Consider the following 24,526-nt stretch of genomic DNA (forward strand, 5'->3'; position numbering starts at 1 on the left):
AGTATAATTAATTTATTCAAATCCTTTTTGGAAAAATACAAGAATAATGTTTTAAAACAAAAATATAATATCTGTTATATTCAAAGTAGCATATAAATAATCTAAAATCATTTCTTTTCCCTTGGCATGAAATGTAATTTGAAATTACAATTATTTTAAATAGAAAACAAATCTCAGGTATGAGTGCATTTTATCCACTAGCTATGTCTACATTTCTGCTTAGACTCCCAAAGGAAATGCGTTTCCAAGCATAGAGCTGGATGCCTCGGGCTTTATCTTGCTACTTTTATGTGATTTGCATTCTACTGTATTTATGAGTGAAGTTATTCACCAGCTATCATAGAAACAAAATGAAAATCTCTTTGCTATTGAAAAAAGCAAAAGCTCTAACTTTCTTTGTTTTGTAAGACACAATTTTCAGTAATGTGATTCACTTCCTGCACTATTGTATTCTTGGGAATTGATCAATGAATTGTCATTGTATGTTAATGCATGAATTTAAGGTGTCATCTATAATAATGAATGCAAAATATGCTAATTAGACCAGATGTCCTTCTGGATGACCTTCCTGACGAAGCCAGGGCTGCTAGGGAAGCCTGGGTCCTGGGTGCCTGCTGGCGGCCAGAGAGAAGCCTGGACCCCGGGTACCAGAGGGAAGCCAGTGCCAGCAGCTGGGGGAAGGAAGGCTTACTCTTTCATGAATTTTGTGTATTGGGCCTTTAGTTTTTTAAACAAATGTATAGTAATTAGAAAATTTTTTTTATATGATGTTGATTATTGTAATGGGTTGCTAAAGAATGAAAACAAAAGTCTATTATATCAAGTGTGAATTACAAATTACCTTTTAAATCAGTGTTATGTTATAGGAAACTCTCAGAAGTATTCACAGACTACGTCCACAGTCTATAGATTACCAAAGCCTATAAGATAATTGTTTCTGCCCTGGCCAGTGTTGCCAAGTGGCTAGAGCACTGGCCTGTACACCAGAGGGTTGCAGTTTCCTTCCTGGTCATGGGCACATGCCTGGGTTGCAGGTTCCTTCCCTGGCCCTGGCCAGGGCATATGTGGTACACATCAATAGTTCTCTCTCTCTCTCCCCCAGCCTCCCTCCCACTTTCTCTAAAAATCAATGGAAAAAATATCCTTGGGTGAGGAGTAATAACAACAACAACAAAAAGATTCTTGTTCCTTTCAGCAACCTGCCCTTTAGAACAGTTGACTATTCATTAGCACCATTGTCAGAGTAAGGCACTTCAAAGCCTTCTTAACACACACTAGTCAATAAATGTTGGCTATTAGTGATCCAGCTAAAAAAAGAAAATAAAATCTTGATGAAAAGTGATTGCAATTGTTGACTAAATTAAATTCAGTGCTTCTGTATGATTTTTATGTGTTAATTCTTGCTGTGTATGCATGCTTTCCTTGGCCTCTAGTAGTGGAAACAATAAACATATTTTCTGAAGTTTTAAGTTCTTTGCATTCCTATTTCATTTTGCTTTTCATGTATGCATTTCAACACTATATTGCAGTAGAGTAACTTAATTTTTGCTTGATTGTAGTGTAGAGGAATATTCTAATATATTCAACAATAAAGTTTATCACATTAAAATATTTGTAAAAGTCCCATGTTATTATAGCATAATATTATGTGTCGTACCCAGTGAGGTTCTTGCAGGTACTGCATCTTTATTGATCCAGAAAGACACCCAAGAAAGAACAACTGTCAGAATACATGGGATGTAGGTCTGAATAGTGAAATATCCCATTCGTCTGCTCAGGTCAAAAAAAATTGTCATGATAACATAATCCCCTGAAAGAAAAAAAAAAGGTTTTATTTTGGTTATAAAATAAATACAAAAGTATAGAGTCCAACCCATAGATTGAAATACAAATGCTATTTCACTAATTTTGTGTTTCTTTCTTACCAGAGATTGTGTGATAAATTTCAGTTGAGTTCCGCAACCCTACAAATGCAAACTGATATAATCTCCAATATTTAGGATCAGCCACTTCTACAGAAGGTTTTTTCCACTTATATTCAATTTCATTTTTAGGGTATCCATCTAGATAATATATTGAAATAAAATATATAAATTAGCAAGATCCAAATCTGTTACAGTTACCAGACCAACATTATCCAAAGACAAATTTTTTGAAATTCTTCTTCACTCTTCTACTATATGTCAAAAAATACCCCATAAAACTTGTGTATATTTTAAAGAATAATGATAATTCATGTGACTCCACATAAATTAGGAAATAGAACCCTGCTAGCATCCAGGAAATCTCATGTGACAACCCCAATATAGCATTTCCTCTCCCAACTAGAGGTAAACACTAACCTGCTTTCTCAGATAATTCTTTAATTTTTTGTAGTTATAGATATTATGGTATGCATTTCTGAAAAAAAATAGTTTATTTTTTTGAACTCTACTTGATTGCTGCTTTACTGAATTATTATTTTATATTTTGCTTCTTTAAAAATATTTATGCAGCCCTGACTGGTTTGGCTCAGTGGATAGAGCGTAGGCCTGCAGACTGAAGGGTCCCAGGTTCAATACCGGCCAAGGGCATGTACCTTGGTTGTGGGCACATCCCCAGTAGGATGTGTGCAAGAGGCAGCTGATCGATGTTTCTGTCTCATCGATGTTTCTAACTCTCTATCCCTCTCTCTTCCTCTCTGTGAAAAATCAATAAAATATATATTTAAAAAATAAATAAATAAAAATATTTATGCAGTAGATTTTTTTGTATGTTTTGTATCCTGCAACTTTACTGTATTTGTTTATTGTTTCTAATAGTATTTTGATGGAGTCTTTAGGGTTTTCTATATACAGAATCATATTACCCACAAAAAGTGACAGTCATACTTCTTCCTTATTTGGATGCTTTTATTTCTTTCTCTTGCCTTATTGCTCTTGTTAAGACTTCCAGGACTAGCTATATATCCTATCTAATAATAGACAAACATGGTAATTAACCATGCCTCCGCTACGCTTCCCTTTGGCTAATCAGGGCGATATGCAAATTAACTGCCAACCAAGATGGCGGCCGGCAGCCACGCAGCTGAAGCCAACAGGAGGCTTGGTTGCCCCAGCAATGGAGGAAGCCAAGATTCCCCGCCTGCCACAGCCGGGCTCTGAGCTGCACTCTAAGCAACTATGTTGCAATTATAGAAGCTAAACAAACCCCAGATACCTGCTTTCAGCCAGCTGGCCTCAGAGCTGGAGCCGCAACAAAGTTTCAATTACAGAAGGTAAATAAATCCCAGAATAACAAAAAAAAAAGAAAAAAAGGAGAGACTGGGAGCTTCAGTTGCAGGCTTGGCTCGCCTAAAAACAGCCCTCAGCCCCTCATCCAGGCTTGCCAGGCACCCCAGTGTGCACCCCCACCCTAAAGGGGGTTTGAGCAGCCTGCAAACAGACATCAGCCCCTTACCCAGGCTGGCCAGGCACCCCAGCAGGACCCCCACCCTGATCCAGGCCACCCTTCAGGGCAAACCAGCCGGCCCCCACCCATGCACCAGGCCTCTATTTTATATAATAAATGGGTAATATGCAAATTTAACCAGCAGAATGACTGGGAATGACTGGTCACTATGACACACACTGACCACCAGGGAGCAGACGCTCAATGCAGGAGCTGCCTTCTGGTGGTCAGTGAGCTCCCACATGGAGGAGCTCTGCTCAGCCACAAGTCAGGTTCACGGCTGCCAGTACAGCGGTGGTGGTGAGAGCCTTTCCTGCCTCCTCAGCAGCGCTAAGGTTGTCTGACTGCAGCTTAGGTCTGCTCCCCGCTGGCAAGTGGACATCCCCCGAAGGCTGCCGGGCTGCCAGAGGGATGTCTGACTGCCAGTTTAGGCCCAATCCCCTGGGGAGCAGGCCTCAGCCAGCAGATGGTCAACCCCCGAGGAGTCCCAGACTGTGAGAGGGCACAGGCTGGGCTGAGGGACCTCCCCCCTCCCCCCCCCCCCCACCGAGTGCACAAATTTTTGTGCACCGGGCCTCTAATATATATATAAAAGACTAATAGGCAAAGTATCCCCTTGGGAATTTGGTCAGGAGACCGGGAGTTTGATAACTCACTATGATGTGCGCTGACCACCGGGGGGCACTGGGGAGTAAAGGAAGGCCCCCACTGGCAGCTGGCAGCTGAGAAAGGAAGGCCCTGGCCAGCAGCCAGAAGACCCTGATGGGTCCTGATCACCTGCCAGGCCTAGGGACCCTACCTGTGCAAAAATATTGTGCACCGGGCCTCTAGTGTTGAATAAGAGTGGTGAGAATGGACATCCTTGTCTTATTCCTAATCTTAGAAAAAACTTTCAGTTTTTCACAATTGACTATATTAGGTGAGGGTTTCTCATATATGGCCTTTATTATGTGAAGGTACTTTTCTTCTATGCCCATTTTATTGAGTGTTTTAATCAGAAATGGATATTGTATCTTATCAGATGCATTTTCTGCATCTATTGATAAGGTCATACGATTTTTTAATCTTTTGTTAATGTGGCGTATTACATTGATTGATTTGCATATGCCGAAACGTCATTGTGCCTCTAGAATGAATTCCACTTGATCATAATGTATTAATTGTTTAATATATTGTTGCATTCCATTTGATAGTGTTTTATTTAGGACTTTTGCACCAGTATTCATCAGAGATATTGGTCTATAGTTTTCTTTCTTGTGTTACCGTTGGCGATTTTTGGTGTCAGCATTAAGCTGCCACATAAAATGGCAGGAAGTATGGTCTCTTCTTCCTTTTCTTTTGTTTTTTGAAAAGTTTGAGCAGGATAGGTATCAAGTCTTTTTGAATGTTTGGTAGAATTCACTGGTGAAGCCATCTGGTCCTGGACTTTTATATTTTAGGAGGTTTTTGATGGTTGTTTTAATTTCCTCTCTATTGACCAGTCTGTTTAGATTTTCCAATTCTTTATGATTCAGTCTAGAAAGTAATATATTTCTAGGAATTTATCCATTTCTCCTAAGTTAAAGAATTTGGTGGAATATAGTCTTTCATAATGCTCTAGTATGAACCTTTGTACATCTGTGGTGTCTGTGGTAACTTCTGTTTCATTTCCCATTTTGTTTATATGAGTTTTTTCTCTTTTTTCCTTAGCGAGTCAGCCAGGGGTTTGTCCATTTTATTAATCTTTTCAAAGAATCAGATCTTTGCTGTATTAATATTTTTTGTGTGTAGTCCTTTTGTTCACTATTTCTTTTAATTCGGCTCTAATTTTTACTATTTCCTTGCTTAGGTTGATTTTGGGTCATTTTTGTTCTTTGTTTTCTAGGTCCTTAAGATTTAATGTTAGGTTTTTTACTTGGTATTTCTCTTGCTTCTTGAGATTGGCCTGTAATGATATAAACTTCCCTCTTATTACTGCTTTCGCTACATCCCAGACATTTTGATATGTTGTTTTGTTATTCTCATTAGTCTCTATATATCTGTTGATCTAAGAAATTATTATGTACTTTATCACTTACAGCTTGAAAATTCTAGTGGACAGGAATGTTCATCCATAGGAAAGTTATGAAGCTGAAGATAACATTCTGCATTAATTGTCAATCTATTTAGATGGAAAAAATAAATATTAAAAATGAGAAGTAATTTCAAATATTGTAAATATTTTCTCTAGTTGTCAAGCATAATTTTGGCCTACAATAATGAACTTTGATATACTAGGAAATAATACTATTATCTTTAAATCTTAAGTGGCAATATTATAACATTCATAAATGAGTTAGATAATTCTAACATTTCCCTCTCTAGCCAACTAAACTATCTCTGTATCCAGTTAGTAGAATGTCTTTTTACAGTTAAAAATTTGTGCTTCAGGGGATCAATACACATACATATGGGCTTGTGCATGTGCACACACACAAACAATTAGCAGAGTGTACATGGTTAAGTATGATAAGTTTTTCTCTTAACTTATCATGAACATCTTTCCATTATGAGTTATCCTTAAGAATAATCCATTAGATATGCTCATGACAATGAATTAGATAAACCTGAATAGTACACATCAGCATTCATTTAATCTTTTCTTAAGGACTTTTTTTACTACATTATAAAAAAAAATCACTGTGTTACTCTGAACTTGAGTGTTTTAAAAAAATTTCACCATACTCATTTTAATGTATAAAAGGAGCATCATAGGTCTTACTTACTCTGCAACTTTAAAAAGTGGAAATTCATGAATTGACCAAATATTAGCACGAAAAATAAGTTAGAGCAATGACACTTTTTAAAACAGTACTACCTTAAAGTATATAGGACTCGTCCGTCATTCCAAATTCGAAGCAGACGATTAGGAGTCGTTATCCAATGAGCATCAGATTTTCTTGAATTTCTGAAGAAAGTATCAGGAATCCAAATTTTCCCAACCATATTACTGTTAAGTACAAGCACTTTCATGGTACTATTGAATTTTAAACGACTATCAAACCAGGTTTGGGCAAAAATAATATCAATTGTGTATTCCTGAAAGACAAAAAGAAGATAATAGCATGTAATAGTAAAGCCACTCTTTTGTACATTTTCTTTAGATGTTTGAATTTTTATATTTAAAAAGTTTCTATAAGTTAATAGCAATTAAACTTGGTCTTTTGGGACAAAAAAAAAATGTCATAATCCAATTTTTTTTTAATTGTTTACAAGAGTCATGTAAAAATAATCCAATATTTCTAGTAATCACTGCTGCTTAATGTGGCTTTATTTTTTGGAAATTTTATTCAAGATTTTATAATATGTTGGATATTATCATTAAATACAAAAGCAAATTGTCTTGTTAACAATTACATTACTTTTGTGATATTCACATTGTGCTTAAGTCACAGAAAACAATACGAAGTAAAAAATTAAAAATTGCCCTGATCAGTTTGGCTCAGTGGATGGAGCGTCGGCCTGCGGACTCAAGGGTCCCAGTTTCGATTCCGGTCAAGGGCATGTACCTTGGTTGCAGGCACATCCCCGGTGGGGAGTGTGCAAGAGGCACCTGATCGATGTTTCTCTCTCATCGATGTTTCTGACTCTCTATCTCTCTCCCTTCCTCTCTGTAAAAAATCAATAAAATATATTTTTAAAAAAATTAAGATATTAATATTCACCAAATTACCTAAAATCCCTTACATTATTTTTGTACAAAAAATTAATTATGATTACTTAGATTACTGTTTTCAATTGTTTTAAAGCAAAGACACATAAACACACACACCACGCTATTCTTGTGTTATCTTCATAATAGTTTTCATTCATGCCTAGCCTGACCTCCTGCTTCTCAGGCTGGATGTATTTTCTTTGGGAGAAATTATACTTGATCCAAACAGCCTTTTCGACTGACACAAATGATGAACCATTCAGAGTCTAAGAGTGTAACCTGGGTTAATGACATGGTTTCTAGTTTTAATAGTAAATGAAATAGTAAGAAGGCTCACGCCCATTCTGAGGAGTAGATCATCAGTAGATATGGTAGATCTCAGGAAGAGTATTTAATCTACATGATGTGCCAGAATTTTGTTGTTCATTGGCATGTAGTCAAGTGGCACAAACAGCTTAAAATAATGGAAGAGGCATACATATGTGCCAGGAGTATGGCTAGGCGAAGATCCAACATTGGTTGCTAGAGGAAACCTCATGCTACTTGGTGGGGATATTTGGCTGCAGTATTCCAAACTAACAGGGCATTAAAAGTGACACTTGATAATTACCTGTCCGAGGGGTGGGGTTTAGCAAGCAGCTGTGAATTTTCCTTAGGAGCAGCTGACAGGATCTTCTTTAGAATACCTGTTTATAAAAGTGCTAACCACTGTTGAAAGAGCAATGACTTCTGAAGTGTCAAACTCTCCCAAGCAGAGAGTATTGAGGACATGTGAAATTTTTCTATTCAAAGTTATCCCCTCAATCTAGGATCAAGGAGAGAATGAAGTCTTCATAATCTGTCCTTCCCAAATCCATAACAGAGGTTAATATTTCCAAGGTCTTTTAAATTACTAATCCTTAATAAGTGTCTCACTAAGAAGGTCATTAAAATTTGTGCCGTTTTATATGTCATCGAAAATACAATTTTGTTTACTCGTTTGTATTAGTGTAATTTCCAGAAAATGATTCAACTGTTCTTGTACTTCATGTTCCCATTTAGAGGTTATAATGAGCTGCATAATAAATAAGCAAAAGAAACATGAAAAGAAAATTCCATTTATCCAGAACAAGTGCAATAGCTTCTAGGATAAACATTTGGAGATAAGGAACAGGGCTTTTAACATATGTGAGAGCCAATGAACATTATGAAATTTACTTTGCTTCCTCGAAAGTGAGTTGAGAACACAGCATTAGTAAGTAAAGATGAAGAAGTGAGCCATTTTGATTTCTAACTCCATTAAGTCAAACCATAATTGATGAAAGTTTATGTAGTATAGTCTTCCCATTACACTGTCAGCTTTCCAATTATGCATGTGTCTCATACTTAACTAGCTAATTCAATATTACTGTCTTTCTAGTAATGAAAGAAAAACTTCATATAAAATGCAGACCTGCCTAAGAAATTATTGTAGGTGAATAATTTCATTACAAAATTTGGTTGATTGCGATCTGGTCTTCCCACCTGGAAATTAATCTCTCCCTAAACTATCTATTCACATGTCCAGATATTATGAGGGGCCAGATAATGGTTAGCAGTAAATCAAATCTAAGGGCTACAGACATGTTGAGAAAAGGTACAAGTGTAGTTTGCAGGAAGGAGATGAAGTTTCAGTCTTGAGTCAAATGCAGTCTGGAGAAAGAATCTCTCTTCCTCAGGGGACCTCACTCAGTGCTTTCTCTTAAAGCTTTTATCTGATTGGACGGTGTCCTCCTACCTTATAAAGGGTAATCTGATTTACCGAAAGTCTAGTTATTTAAATGTTAATCACATCTAAAAAAATGCCTTTACAGCAACATGCAGACTTTATTCGTCAAGCCAAGCTTGATATCAGAACCACCAAGTAATACAGGTCCATTCTACCACATTAGCATGTCTACTAATCTATAAAGACAAAATTGTAACTAACCTGGGGCTCTCTATCTTGAAAATAATTCAAAATAGAGACCTCCAAAATCTAACTAAGATGTGTCAGAGGTCTCAGAGGTGTGGGTGGAATGACAGTTGTGATATAATGAGTGAAAAGACACATTACTATAAAATATGCATAATATTATGGTATTTAGTAAAGCTATCTACAGAGTTATTAAATTGGAAGTAACAATGATGAATACTGGATAACAACCATCTAGAATATTTTTTTCTTTCACTTAAATCAAATTTCTAACTTTCCCATATTAGACATGAATTTCTTCTATAATAAACAGAAACACTATTTTTATGACATTTTTTTCATATAAAACAGCATAAGGTCATCATTTGCAACTTAAAATATATATGAGCTCATACACAGCCTTTTTCTTGGCCCTTGACCTTCTGTATTGCTGTATTTTTTATTGTTTAGACATTCTCCCCACTAGGTTTTAGCTTCTCTGAAGGAAGGAAGCCAATATATTTTAGTGGGAAATAACCACCTGTTACAATATAGGTAGTAAGTACATGTAAGGCAAGCAAAACCATGATATAAGAGAGAAATATATTTGTTTATATCAAAAACTAATCTCATTTTTATATTATTTGAAGATCATAGATTAATTTAATTTTCAAATTCTAAGATCTTTAATGCCATATATATGGGTAAATGAATGAGCATACTGAGAAAGAGGCATAGAAATGAAAACAACACTATTCATTTATAATTTCTTATTTGATCTCTCTTAGTGTTGAATCAAAACGTACCTATATTTTATATTGTTTTAAAATAAAGCCTGTGAAAAGTAGATTTAAGTAGCTAATGCCAAAAATAATATGTTAATGCAATATAAAAAAGTAAAGAAATTAAAACTATGGTAATAAGCTTTAAAGTATTGTACAAACGAAGAAAATAACGTTTAAACTGTTAAATATAAATTCTTTTTTTTCAATTACTTTAATTCATCACATCCAGAAAGACTAAACTCCTTCTCTTCCCCTCCATTAGTATATGCAGGTCAATTTTCAAGATAGGAAAAAAAAATCTTGTTTTTTATGGTTTTTTTAACTCATAATTTCTCAAATTAATATACCTATCAAGAAGTAACAGTTTCCTTTTAACATAGTATAAGGAATAAACAGGGTTTCTTTGATATGTACAAGCTATGCTTCAGATTCTATTTTCTTAAATCGAGAAGCTGCAATAACAAAAAATGAGAGGAAGGAACACGAGGTACGAGCAGAGAAAAAGAGAGAGAGTGATAAACATATTGAACGTTAGGTCCAGTTGCACAAATCATGTTGAAGAAATGTGTTCCTTAAAATTGAAGAAATTCATGGAGAAAAATTTGTTTGTGAGCACCAGCTTTTCTAGTGTATTTAGAATGTTTGAACACAGTTATACGCCTCAAGAGTTTATTACCAAAAATTAGGTTGATATAAGAAGAGAAAGCAAAAAAGACTTAAAAGTCATTTCTCACCATATTCAAATAAATTATTAAACTATACACCTACCCCCCCCACACACACACACATTTGATACTTGGCCATCCCACTTGTAAAACCACCCTCTTGCTTGCTTAATTATATTCAAGTCTGCCTGCTTGATTGCACTCACATTCAAAGCAATTTTGTTCATTTGATGAAAACTGAATTTTAATTTTTCTGTATTGTTTAGTTAAAAAAGTCTTCTATGTAAACTGCTCCTCATTAATCCCTAATACTTCTCTTTTAATAAACAGTATCAAACATTCTTAATTTTTTCCTGTATGTACTTCAGTATCACCGTTTTAATAACAATTTAATTTAATTAGCCTTTAAAAAACTATCACTGTTCCAGGTCACAAGTGTATAATTTGTGTCACCGGGAAAATGAATCTTCAGTACTATGAAACTTTTATAAAGTTAGATTATCATAAATGGCTCTTGGTATCCATTCTTGTTAAATATCTCTGGAACACTAACATAACCTTGAATCCTATTTCTGTTTATTTTAACAACTATATATTTTTCTTTAATGAATTCATTAAAATTGAAAACAAAGGCCCAGAGCAAAAAAATATACAATTCATGAAAATGTAGACTTCCATATGCTCTAACAGGCTTATCTCCTCTAAGCATTGGTTAATTAAAAATGAGCATTTTAAGATTCTCCTAAAAAGAAAATTAACATTTCAGTTATATATTGTTTTATGAAATCTCATATTTGCATAATGTTAAATAATATATACATATATTTAGAATGATTTGTCTTTATAATAATCAACTGGTGTATAGGAATTCGATTTAAACAGAGCTAACACTAAAAATTTCATTGAAACTTTTTTTTTTCTTGGCTTATTTGCCACTGCTTTATCATAATTTTCTTGCCAACCTTGCTATGTTATTTACAGCAGCCTCATATGAGGTACATATTCCTTAAATGTACATATTCCTTAAAGTCTGATATCCATTTCTTTTTTTTTTTCTCTTTACAACATTGTTTTCGCCATGTCTCAGGATTTAGCTAATTACTGACAGATATTTGCTCCAGTGCTAACATTTCCTGAGAGTTAGTTTCTAATTTCAGACTGTCAAATTCAACTTCTCCGCAGCCTATTCATATTCATTTGCAATGAGGTAACAAAGATGTCCTGGTGTGGCCCCAATCCTGTCAGTACCACAGTCAGTGCAGACAGCTGTGAAAGTTCATGACAATCATAGGAACATCATATTGAGTAAGAAAAAAAAAAAAAAGCCTGACTATAATACCATGAGAATGAGCAGACACAGGCACTTGTTAGGCGTGATGACTATTTGGATACAAAGTGGTTAAATCCTTGTAATAGAGAAACAACTTGACTGCTGTAATAATGAATATGTAAAATAAGAGACCAAATCAGCAAAATCTTAGAGAATTATATTCAGATGGTGTTATGGGCTGAAGTGCATTACCACAAAATTCATATGAAGCCCTAACCCTCAGTACCTCAGAATGTGAAGTACCTGGAGCTAAGTCCTTTAAGGGGGTTTTTAAATTACAATAAGGTTATTGGACTGGGCCCTAAGCAAATCTGACTGGTGTCCTTTTAGAAGATAAAATTCGGACACACAAAGAGACACCAGGTATGTGCTTGCAGAGAGAATAGTTCATGTGAGGACACAGCAAGATGGTAGGCATTTGAAAACAAAGAAGAAAGGGTTTGAAAAAACTAAACTTGCTACAATCTTGATTTGGACTACTGTGTTTCAGAACTGGAAAAAATAAATGTCTGTTGTCTGAGCCACCTAGTCTGTAGTTTTTTGCTTTGTTTTGTTTGTTTTTTGGTGTCTTGAAAGGCTAACAGAGATTACAAAATCAAGAGAGAGGAATATAAGACCCTATTGAGTCCACTGAATGGGCCCTAGGAAGTAATTTGACTCACAGAAACGGGATTATTAGGGTTTGGGGCAGAACACTTTTAACCATTTTTAAAAATTTTGATGGGTTCTATGGAGGAGTTAATTATGTCTTTAAATCAGTAATAAAATGCTATCCATTCAATTTGTAAAGATAAAACATAAATAACACACTTTATCATTTTCCATCCTAAATGGCCTTCCTTTGAATTTTCTTATTTTCTTTCCTTTCATCTCTCTCTCCAATATCTACCACCATTCTCATCACAATCTCTTCTCAGTGAAGTATGTCAAAATCATAAAAGTAAACTACATTCCCACTATGGACCCAACAACACATGTTGCTTGTCTATTCCTATAACCCATGTTATGTCTACAGGGACCTGTGACAAGAAGTGGGATATGAGACCAATTTTGAGGATGGAGGAGGGATTTAAAATTCAATTATTATTTATTTTCTACCTTCATCATTTCATGGAATTTCATCTAGCAAAGATAACCAGTTCCACCTAACTGCCAACACCAGTGGGCCCAATTTAATCCATTTTTCATTGGATTCTCACGTACATTGACAATTGATAATTAGTTCCTTCTTCTTCATGCTCTTTATTTTTTCTAATTATATAATATCATATGTTCCTGGTTCTTCGCCTAACCCTCTCACTTTCATACGTCCCTTTTTTGCACCCCTCTTTCTTCCATCTGTATTTTAAATAGTAACTCTACCATCTGCAAAGTCTTCTCATTTATATACATTGGAGTCAGCCTATGCACCACCAATTAACCTCTAAATTCTGAGTTCACTCATCTAATATTTCTTAAATGTACTAGTGTCTTCTCCAGCTCAATTGCTACTACTCTAGGTAAGGCCTTCATGATCTATTGTCCAGACTAATGCATTAACCTCTTAACTGGTCACTCTAAAGCTGGCTTGGCCCCTTGCATCCATCTTCTATGCTTTTGTATAGAATATATAAAAGATAAATCTGTGGCCCTGGCCGGTGTGGCTCAGTTGGTTGGAGCACCAACCTGTACACAGAAAGTCTGCAAATTCCATTTCTGGTCAGGACATACTTAGGCTGTGGGTTCATTCTGATCTGGGCCCTTATGAAGGGTAACCAGTCAATGTTTCTTTCTCTCTCTCTCTCTCTCTCTCTCTCTCTCTCTCTCTCTCTCTCTCTCTCTCTCCCCCTCCTCTTTCTCTCCCTCTCTCCATTCTCTTACTCTAAAATCAATAAACATATCCTTGAGTGAGTGAGGACTATATATATATTATATCTGCCTATAATATGCTTGTGATAAAAAGCTTCCAGTCATTTCTTTTACCCAATGGGATATAATTCATATAATACATAAACTTCCTGTTATGGCTTACATGACCATCCTTAATAAGGCATCTAAACATTATTTTAATTCTTTTCCTTGCATTTATGTTCCAGGCTTATCAATTTGCTGGACAGTCTCCTGATCTTCTCAGTCTGCTTTGGGCCTCTATGGCTCTGTTCCTGCTCTGTCCTCTGCAGGCAGTCCCTTTCCTTCTCCGACTGCTCTCCCCTCAGTCCTTCTGGTTATCTTCTCCCAGATTTCTTCAGGGACCCACTCGTGATGGCTCAGGTGATAAGCTTTTATTCCCTAGCATAGACCCTACCATTGAAGTCAAGGGTTACATATTCTTAGCTATGGGAATATTTTAGCTCCAGTTGTTCATACCTGGCATGTAGGAATTGGAGGTATTGCCCTCAACTGATTAAGAATTAATGATCAGAAATACTTGCATGTTCATTCCATTACTGAGGTATATACTCAAGAATTCCATGCCACAGTTTTGTTCTTTTAATGTTCATTACTCACCATATTTATGGGATCTACTGGTCCAATGCTATTTACATAAATATCAGTTTCAATTACTGTGGGCCTCACTGCAAAACATCAAAGAAAAAATGGTCAAGGACATGATCAAAGGTTTCATTAAATAGAACTTAGTTTTAAAAATCTAAATGAGTATTACTATTTATTTTTTAAATAATAAAGCATCCCTCACTAGAAAATGAAGGAACACAAAATGTTACAGAAACATAAACACCTTTCAGTTTACAAGTTGATTTTACAAAGTATATTTTTGACTGAAAACATCCTAGTGCACAACCTAAAAATGTTTTTAAAATACCTAAATAATTTATTAAATCTAAGGAAGTGAATTCAATAAAAATTGCTAGATAATTTTCTCTATAACAGTCACAGAATTTTAGAATTTGCGTGGATTTTAGAGCCTATTGTTTTCCTTTCCCTGCTCCTCCCTTGTTGTTAACAATATTTCTGTAGGTTGTTCATAGTTGGCTCCAGTTTAAGGTAGATTTTTACTTAATTCTCACAGAGTATAAGTTATTAATGTCATATGAACTTCATGTTTATACAACCATTTGTGTTTTTTCAGTATGTCTTTAAGTTGTATATACAGTATTTTATATTCTATTAAAATGTGTAGCACAGGTCAGTATTATAAAGATTTATCAAATGATATGATTACAGTATATCCATAATCATGCCATATTTGATTATGATTTAGGCTTTCAACCTTTGCCAGGTATTTTTGGTTCCTATAATGAGATTTACCATAATAATGATAATGATAATTTCTACTCATAAGATTTTTGTTTGCTATGAGAAACATTCTCACATAATTTCTTTTATCCCCCTTTCTTCACAAAATATGATATAAATGGTTTATTCTATGATATATCAAATGCTTCTTGAGGAATATCTGTAAAAGTTTCACAAAGTAGATAAGAAAAAAATCTATTTTATATAGATTTTTACAAAATCCATATAAAACTCAGTTTTATAAAGAGACTAGAGACCTGGTGCACAAAAATTTGTGCATTCAGGGGAAGGAGGGTCCCTCAGCCCGGCCTGCACCCTCTTGCAGTCCAGTACCCCTCGGGGGATGTCCACTTGCTGGATTAGGCCCGCTTCCCGGGGAGATTGGGCCTAAGCTGGCAGTCAGACATACCTCTGGCAGCCCAGGAGCCCTCAGGGGATGTCTAACTGCTGGCTTAGGCCCGCTCCCTGCCTAAGCCGCAGTTGGACATCCTTAGCACTGCTGAGGAGGCAGGAGAGGCTCCCACCACACCACTGTGCTGGCAGCTGTTAGCCCAGCTTGTGGCTGAGCAGAGCTCCCCCTGGAGGAGCGCACTGACCACCAGGGGGCAGCTCCTGCATTGAGCATCTGCCCCTGGTAGTCAGTGTGCATCATAGCTACTGGTTGTTCCCGGTAGTTCTGCAGTTAGGGTCAATTTGCATATTACCCTTTTATTATATAGGATAGTGCAAATGAAATAAAGCAGAAAAAAACAACTTGTAGTATAAATGTTTCTAAGGTAGCATGTTTTTGGTAATATTTACTCAGTTCTCCTTTCTAAACTTTAATTTCTCTTCCTGGCCTAGTATTTGCCACTCTTACAATTCAGATTCTATGTTCCCCCTGCAGGATGCTCCTCCTCCTCTATTACCTGGCTGAGTCTGTCTGAGTCTCTGTTTAGTCCCATGTCTCCCAGGCTAGCAAGCTTCAGTGGGAAACCTGAAGCATTTTGAAACACAGTGCCTGTACAATTATATAACAACATTTAATCTTACCCTCTGCAATTAAAAAAAAAACAACAACTACACTTAGAAACCCATAACATTTAAATAGTTTGTTTTTCGTCAAGCAAAGAATTTATTTTATGGCATACATATTTCTTAGCTAGAAAAAGAAATGATTTGTTAGAAATAGTTTCAGTACAAAACTATAGGTTCACAGACCTATACATGACAGTGTAATTTGATTTGCTATCCAATAATTAGATTTCTTAAATAAAAGTAGCTCATATGATTTATAGAAGGTTTTATAATTTAACTTAGGCTAATGACTTCTGAGAGGAGGTGCTTTAACCACTTGCCATTTATTTTGACTAGCTATGAATTGCAGCCAATAACTATAATATAATTAAGCGAATTATAGCTAGATTTACAGAATGGTTCTTATGAAAGCCAATTAATAACTAGGCAATCGGTTTATTAGTTTCACTCCTCAGTATATTCGCTACCATTTATAAGCAATTAAGTGCAACATACCACTCTTACTTAATTAGATATTTTCAGTTCATTTGATAAATCAACAAACACTGACTACCTGTTCTTTATTTCATGATACTAAGGACTGAATAGTTCTATGCCAAGAAGTTAATGATTCCTGAGGACATTTTTATATGTAGGACATACTTTTCACAATTAAAGTGTAGAAAGTTTTAGATATGAGTGATATATCCTGGTTTTCTGATATCAACAGAAATGTATTTATGCAATGTATTTACACTTGCATTGAAACTCCAAATATAGAGAATTAAATCTAGTAAAATATATTTAATACTTCATTACAGGAAATATTAATAAAAAAGAAATATGTACATTGAAAAATATGTAATGCTCATGAATTTGGTATGATAAAAATTCAATAAAGTAAAGATTTCAATCTCCCTATAATTGGCCATATATTTAATGCAATCTCAAAAATAATATTTCCTGATTTACATATTTTGTTTGTTTTAAGGATTTGGTGGAGGGGCTTAGAAGTTAATTATGTTATAAAGTTTACATATAAAGGCAAATGACCTAGAATAGGAATCTCAAAGTGGAACAAAGTAGGATTACATATACTAAATACTAGAGGCCCAGTGCACAAATTTGTGTACTGTTGGGGTCCGGCCGGGGGGAGGGGCCCTGGGCATTCGGGGGGCCGACCCCGCCCCCTGATTGAACTCGAGTCAAACTCCCGGTTGAGGGGACAATTTGCATATTACCCTTCTATTATATAGGATAATATCAAGGATTATAATTCTACATTAATTAAAACACAGTGTGACTTTGGCACAAAATTAGAATTCCTATTTCTCAAATATTCTCTTTTATAAAATATCTCTCTAATCCTCAGATAGTTTCATTAAACTTTGCTGTTGCATCTTTCATTGTAGCAGTTGTAAAGTAATTACATCAGAAAAGTTTACATGCCTTTATTCTAATAATTAGTGCTATTCCAATTAATACTTGTCAAACCCAGCACTCTAACATACATCAGACACTCAAGAAATATGTGATCTAAAATTAAAATAATATCAGTAAATATGGTTTTTATAGTCCCCAAATCTCAGAAGATAACTAAAAACTTACCTCCTATATCTGGGCGAAGTTTATTGTCATAGCCTTGCAGCAATGAATTGAGAATTTGTGTTATATCTCCTTCATGAATCTTTGGTGCCAAGACCCAGGTTTTGTTCACTGTTAAATCCTCATCATCTTCATCATCTGCTTTATCAACACTAAATAATCCCAAAAATAAAATGGATGATAGGAAGTTAACCAAATTGGGTATTTTAAAAAACTAGTTCAAGATTATTATACTTTTGTTAGGGAATAGTAAGTAAGAGGGGGGAAAAGTGTTAGAATTATTTTATATTCAGTAAGACTAGTGTATTCATCATATGAACTCTACTAATATAATAACACTCAAATGTTAAAAATTTATTACAAGAAATGTAACACAATATTAAAATAAAATAATATTACAATAATAAAATAATTATTGGCCATCCCCACAATGGTCCTTAAAGGCCTTAGAAATTATTCACTGAAAATGTGAATGGTGGCCCTAGATTTGTGCAGGACACAATCTGGACAACTATATGTGGTGACTCTAAATAACCACACCCCAAAATAAAAATTAAAAGATAAATGAATACAGGTAAAGTTGTAACATTAGTGTGATAACATGTATAAAAATGCATGCATACCAAAGAAGAAATGAGGAAAAATGAGTGAAGAAAGGGTTGAAGTAAAAAGAAACAAGTATTGAACACATCTATGCTTTTTCCTTTTAAGTTAGAAGAACCAAGAGATATTTTTCCAAAAACTTTGTCAGAGGTTGTCGTATCATCAAATCCAACATGGGTGACACCCTCCACATATATTTGGGGGGCATGGCTCTCAAATTTTAGAACTAGAAGTTAGAATTTAGGGACCCAATAGCCCACTGCTATTTTCCAGTAGAAAACTGGAAACAGTGGGGAACTAGCCAAGCCCAAGCACAACCCTAGGAATCAAGCTCTAACTCTCCAGTTAATGCTTCCTGCTAAGAATTCAGCTTACTTCTGAATCGTGGTAGAAAATGAAGTAATATAGATATTTATCTACAACTCATCATAAGTAACAGGCTACTCTTACTTTATTACCCATAAGTAACTCCATCTTTGTTTGAAGAAGATAATCTGGGACTTAACACACCCTACTGTAGTAAGCCTTAGTCCTCCAGTGAAAAGGGTCAAAACACTAAACACTTATACTAGTAAAATCAGGTAAGTTCATACTATAATTTTTATTTATATATATTTCAAAGATTGGCTTCTGTCCAATAGTGAATATGCAAGTTATCCATTCAGACCTATTTTTCTTTGGATCTAATATTATCTAATGCAGCTCCCACACCATTTATATTTTTTTAAAAGTCCAGTTTTATTCAGATATAATTGACATAGAATATTGTATAAGTTGAAGGTATATGACATAATGATATAATATATGTGTATATTGAAAAAATGATTACCAAAATAAGTTTAGTTAACATCCACCCTCTTCATCCTTAATGAGTATAAATTAGCATTACAAATTAAAACTTAAGTTTACATTATTTACTATCTCATTTGATCTTCACAATAAACCTACTGATAGTCATTATTGGAGTATGTTATTATTCTCAATATTTCTCCTCTCCTTCCTGTCAGAGAATTATACTTTCCACTCCACTGACTTCTAACTTAGGGTTAAAATGCTCCTTCTTGCCAGAGGATTATACACCCCCATCTCACTGAACTTGTGTGGCCTGTGATTTGCTTTGACTAATGAAAAATATGTGATATGTGTCACTACTGAGCAGGAGGCTTAATGTAAGTTCACGATTCACCATATAGCTCTTGTCCTGCTACCAGAAGACTAGCCATCCTGACAGAGGCTACTCTATTCCTTCACTCTGGGAGGGAAGGTAACATGGACAGAGCCACAGTCAACACACAGTGAACATATAGACTAAACAAGAAATAAACAATCAGTGTTGTAAGCCATGAGATTTGGGGGTAGTTTATTACTACAGTATACAATTTTTATTCCTATGTAAACTATTAGGGTGCATTTAGTTAATAGAATTTTGAAGTGCTCATTTATATTAATTGTTGTGACATATTTAACTTCAAAAAGTATATACTACTGGTACAGTAGTATGATTTCCTTTCACATATTTGTAGTTTTTACAGTATCAGCATCCTTGTATTCCAGAAAGTGCATGCTCATAGTGATTTATATTCCCCTTTTCACAGCTAGCTCAAAGGTAATATGAAAATTGACCTCAATGATAGTACAAAGCTATCTTTCCTCATTTTTGGCAATAACAGGAAAACATTTATTAAGGTTAACTTTTCCACATCTTCTTTCCAAACTCTTAGAATTATCTTCAATCTAGTCATTAATTACCTTGAATATCATATTGGTAATATTTTGATGATTAAAGAGTACTTGTCATCATTTCTAAAATAGTTAATATAACATATCTGACATATTAATGTCTTTCACAGACTCAAAGATATTTGTAGCATTTATATGTGTTGGATGAGTGAGTGTTCAAACCATTTGGGGAAAACAATTATGATTTTAGGTAATATTCTGAGAAATTCTACACATGTTCAAGGACTTCTTTAAATAATTTGAATGCACATAATCTTATTTACATTTAAGTTCTTGACTATTTTAATTTACTAATTATTTATTTTAAATTTGATGTATTGCTGTTATTACCTGCTACTGAATGCATATAATGCATCATTCAGTGCCTGCCATGTTTCAGAAACTATGTACTAAGTTTCTTCCACATGTTATGTAATTTACTCCAGAGTAATGTATTAAAGAAAATATTAGTAGTTCTATTTTACAGATGTAAATTGGGTTTATAGATTTCCAAGGACATACACTATTAAATAATATAGCCAGGATTTAAAACAATATTGATTGAGTTTGAAGACTTGTTTCTTCTTTCCTTTGAAGTTTGCACAATATAATTTCATTTTATCTTTATTATACAAATCAGGGTGGTTGGATTTGGAGTTTTCTAATTCATAATCACATGCATCAGTGATGCTAAGTAATTTGAAGTACATTCGGATTGTGCATGGGTAGGATGCCTTGTGTCTGCCTTTGAGTTCTGAGAAGTTAAAATAATAATCTCAAGGAATCACACACCTTCTCTGTTGAGAAAGACTATCTAACGTGTGTACATATCCAATCCAACTCTGTAATTCACATATGGAGAAATATTACGTACTACAAATGTGGTATGTGCTGAAACACAGAGACAAATAACATTACATTCATGATCTAAACTAGCTTATTTTTGTAATGAAGGAAAAACTAATAAAATGATACATAATTCATGGACATGGGCAACAGTGAGATGATTTAGGGGGAAGGGGGAATGGAGGTAGAAGAGGATATAGAGGGGATAAATGGTGGTGGAAAAAAAAATAAAATAAATGATACAGAAAACCATTACATATAAAGATGCTTATCACAGTATTATCTGTGGCAGGCAAATTTTAAACATTATGACTATGTTTAAGTAAATTATGATTTATTCATATGATGCAATTAATGTTATATGAAAAATAACATGTACCACTATTTTAAAACTATTATTAAAACTGATTATTAAAACTGATTTATAGAATGGCTAAAGATTTAATGGAAAGTAGCCTAATGAATACACTAAGCAGGCTACAATCATAGAGACAGACAAAACTTATTTATTTTTGGTATATTTATAGTATACTATAATCTTTCTGTATAATTTTGAAATATAAATACACAAAAATGAGTTAACTTGACATTCATTCCTATCTTTTCCTATGCACCGCCAGATAGTGCTCTGAAACACATTTCTAATCATAACAAATAAATAATTAACTGGAGCCTCTTATAGAGAGAAGCAGAGCTCTATCACCTGCCAAGAAATCGATAGTGGCAGCTCTGAAAATTTGCAACTCTGTTCTCCTGCCATGGGGACATAGCTGATTGACAGCCCCATCGCCAGTCCTCTGGAGGAGCGCCGTCTTTGCACCAGACCCCTAGCAAGTCAATCAATGAATATAAACCATTTTTCATACACAGGATAAACATTCATTGAGGTTTACCCCGGATGGCCTGGTTTACACCTGTTTTTCCAGAATACTAGCAATTATTAATAGCACCCTCCTTCACTGGCAAAGTGACCTAATTTGGATGGTAAATTATACAGTCACCCTGAGTATAGTTCATATAAAGGTGAGTGTGAATGTCCTGGTTCTGACTCCAGGGGAAGGCTCTTCCATTAGCCTGTTCAGAAAAGGCGGATGAACCTCCAAATCCAGGCCTCCTCTGTGATCTATTGGCCATGGCAACTTAAATTGTGTTTATTCATAAACATCAGCTCCTATAAGCATAGTGGTCAAGTGACAAGTTTCAGTAAAGAACATGCCTGTCATGTTTCAGAGGAGAAGAGACCCTAATGTCAAAGCCTATGAGTACTAGCTTTTAAAGAGTAAGTGTAAGCTCTGATTTTAAGATAGAGAAGTCAAAGAAAATAAAATAAGAAATTTAAGAAAAAAAATTGCTATTTTCTTTTCACCTTTATACTGTATTTGTTAAATTCTTTTGTATAAAAAATTCTTTGTAGGTTTTTAGTTTTTTTTTTTATTACTTATTAAAGTTGGTAGGGAAGTAAAATATCTAAAAAAGTGATATGTAACAGACTTACCAATCTGAACTGTCAGGGTTGTAGGGAGGTAAAATCACTCGATGTGGTGATTATTTTATTAACACAAAGAAATATGGGACCCACCATTTGACACACAAAGAGAGGAATGACTTGAAATTTAGGAGGGCAAAGGGAGCCAAGACAAGAAAGTTAAGTAGCTGTTCTCTGCTATGTGTTTACAATCTGTTCAGTGCTTAGCTCTAGCAGGAAGTTGATCACATTGCATCTTTTTCTAAAAATTCTTTATTGTTTAAAGAATTACATATGTCTCCCTTTTCCCCCCATTGACCTCTCCCCAGCCGTTTCCACCCCCCAGCATATGCCCTCACCCCCCTACTGTCTGTGTCCCTGGGTTATGCTTATATGCATGCATACAAGTCCTTTGGTTGCTCTCTTATTCCCCAGCTCCGCTGCCTTCCCTCTGAGGTTTGGCCGTCTGTTCAAAGCTTCTATGTCCCTGGATCTATTTTTGTTCATCAGTTTATGTTGTTCATTGTATTCCACAAATGAGTAAGATCATGTGATATTTATCTCTTTCCGACTGGCTTATTTCACTTAGCATAATGCTGTTGCAAATGGGAAGAGTTCCTTCTTTTTTTTTACAGCAGTGTAGTATTCCATCGTGTAGATGTACCAGTTTTATTTTCCACGTATCTGCTGATGGGCACTTAGGCTATTTCCAAATCTTAGCTATTGTCAATTGTGCTGCTGTGGAACCCTCATTTTTAATTTCATATTGCATCTTTTTTTTAAAAAAAAAATTATTGATTTTAGAGAAGGAGAGAAAGATAGAAACATCAATAATGAGAGAGAGTCACTGTTTGGCTGCCTTCTGTATGGCCCCTACTAAGGGTCGAGCCTACAATCTAGGCATGTGCCCTGGCCTGGAATCAAACTGTGCCCTCCTAGTTCATAGGTCCATGCTCAACCACTGGGCCACACCAGGTGGGCTTTTTAAAAATATTTCACATTGAATCTTAATTGACAACTTTACTTACTTGTGGCACTAATCTCCTTGAAGCCATTCAATGTCATATCATTAGTACTTAGTCTACCCCTTAACAAATAACAGGTGTTCAATTAAAAAAAAATGTACTTACTGAATAAATGGAAAGAATATCAAAGCTCATCTTGCTGTTTGCAGGTAAAATTACAGTGAATGAAAAAAAAAAGCTAAAAACTATTACTATTAGCCTTAATAGGATAATTACATTATTGTAGCTTACCTAATATAAAATTAGCTTTTAAAACACAGTAGCTTTCTGATATTATTACTAATTCATCATAAACAAAAATTGATTTCCTTCCCAATAAAAATAATTTAAAAATATATAACAGAGAAAGTTTAAGTCAATTTAAAGAAATTGAAAAGTAAATTGAAGAACATAATAACAGAAAAATAGAAAGGTAAAATAAATGTTTTTGCTATGAAAAAATATTGTCAATATATAATTCCCCAATTAGTTTATAGTTTTTTTTTTAGGATAGATGTATCAGCACTCATTTTTTAAAAATATATTTTATTCATTTTTTACAGAGAGGAAGGAAGAGGGATAGAGAGTTAGAAACATCGATGAGAGAGAAACATCGATCAGCTGCCTCCTGCACACCCCCCCACTGGGGAAGTGCCTGCAACCAAGGTGCATGCCCTTGACCAGAATCGAAACTGGGACCCTTCAGTCTGTAGGCCGATGCCCTATCCACTGAGCCAAACCAGTTAGGGCTAGTTTATAAATTTAATGAAATTTTAATCAGAAACCCAGAGTTCGTATATATTAGGTTAAAATCAGTATATTTAACTAGAAGAATCAAGATGAGGGGTTAGAATAAATTATTGAAAAAAAGTTTTGTTAGATGAAATCAGCCAGTGTGCGGCTCAGTGGTTGAGTGTCAACCTATGAACCAGGAGGTCACTTCCATTCCTGGTCAGGGCACATGCCAGTGTGAGGCGTGCAGGAGGCAGCTGATCAATGATTCTCTCTCATCATTGATGTGTCTATTTCTTTCTCCCTCTCGATTACTCTCTCTGAAATCAATAAAAATATATTAAAAAAGGTGCTCTGCCAGAATACACGAAAAACAAAGTTACCGTATTCCATACCATATTGTAGTAATACAGAAGGAAATTAGTGAAAACATAATCTAGCGCTCAAATTCAGATCCAAGTTGTTTGAAATTTACTATATGATAAAAGTGACTAGCCAGTTTGGATATGAGAAAATAAATTATTC

General features: G+C 34.9%; 1 protein-coding gene across 1 annotated transcript in view; it reads right to left on the reverse strand.

The window, feature by feature from the left end:
• GABRG1 (gamma-aminobutyric acid type A receptor subunit gamma1) overlaps nucleotides 1-24,526 on the reverse strand; it is a 51,291-nt gene that overhangs the window by 16,101 nt on the left and 10,664 nt on the right. The window contains exons 2-7 of the mRNA XM_036332843.1: nucleotides 17,636-17,784; nucleotides 14,282-14,349; nucleotides 6,266-6,486; nucleotides 5,487-5,569; nucleotides 1,926-2,063; nucleotides 1,658-1,810 (exon numbers count right to left, since the gene is read on the reverse strand). Of these exons, the coding sequence (XP_036188736.1) occupies nucleotides 1,658-1,810; nucleotides 1,926-2,063; nucleotides 5,487-5,569; nucleotides 6,266-6,486; nucleotides 14,282-14,349; nucleotides 17,636-17,784 (812 nt within the window). The remainder of the gene's footprint in view (nucleotides 1-1,657; nucleotides 1,811-1,925; nucleotides 2,064-5,486; nucleotides 5,570-6,265; nucleotides 6,487-14,281; nucleotides 14,350-17,635; nucleotides 17,785-24,526) is intronic.

Source organism: Myotis myotis, unplaced genomic scaffold (genome assembly GCF_014108235.1).
Source record: "Myotis myotis isolate mMyoMyo1 unplaced genomic scaffold, mMyoMyo1.p scaffold_m19_p_1, whole genome shotgun sequence".
In the NCBI taxonomy this organism is placed as follows: Eukaryota; Metazoa; Chordata; class Mammalia; order Chiroptera; family Vespertilionidae; genus Myotis; species Myotis myotis.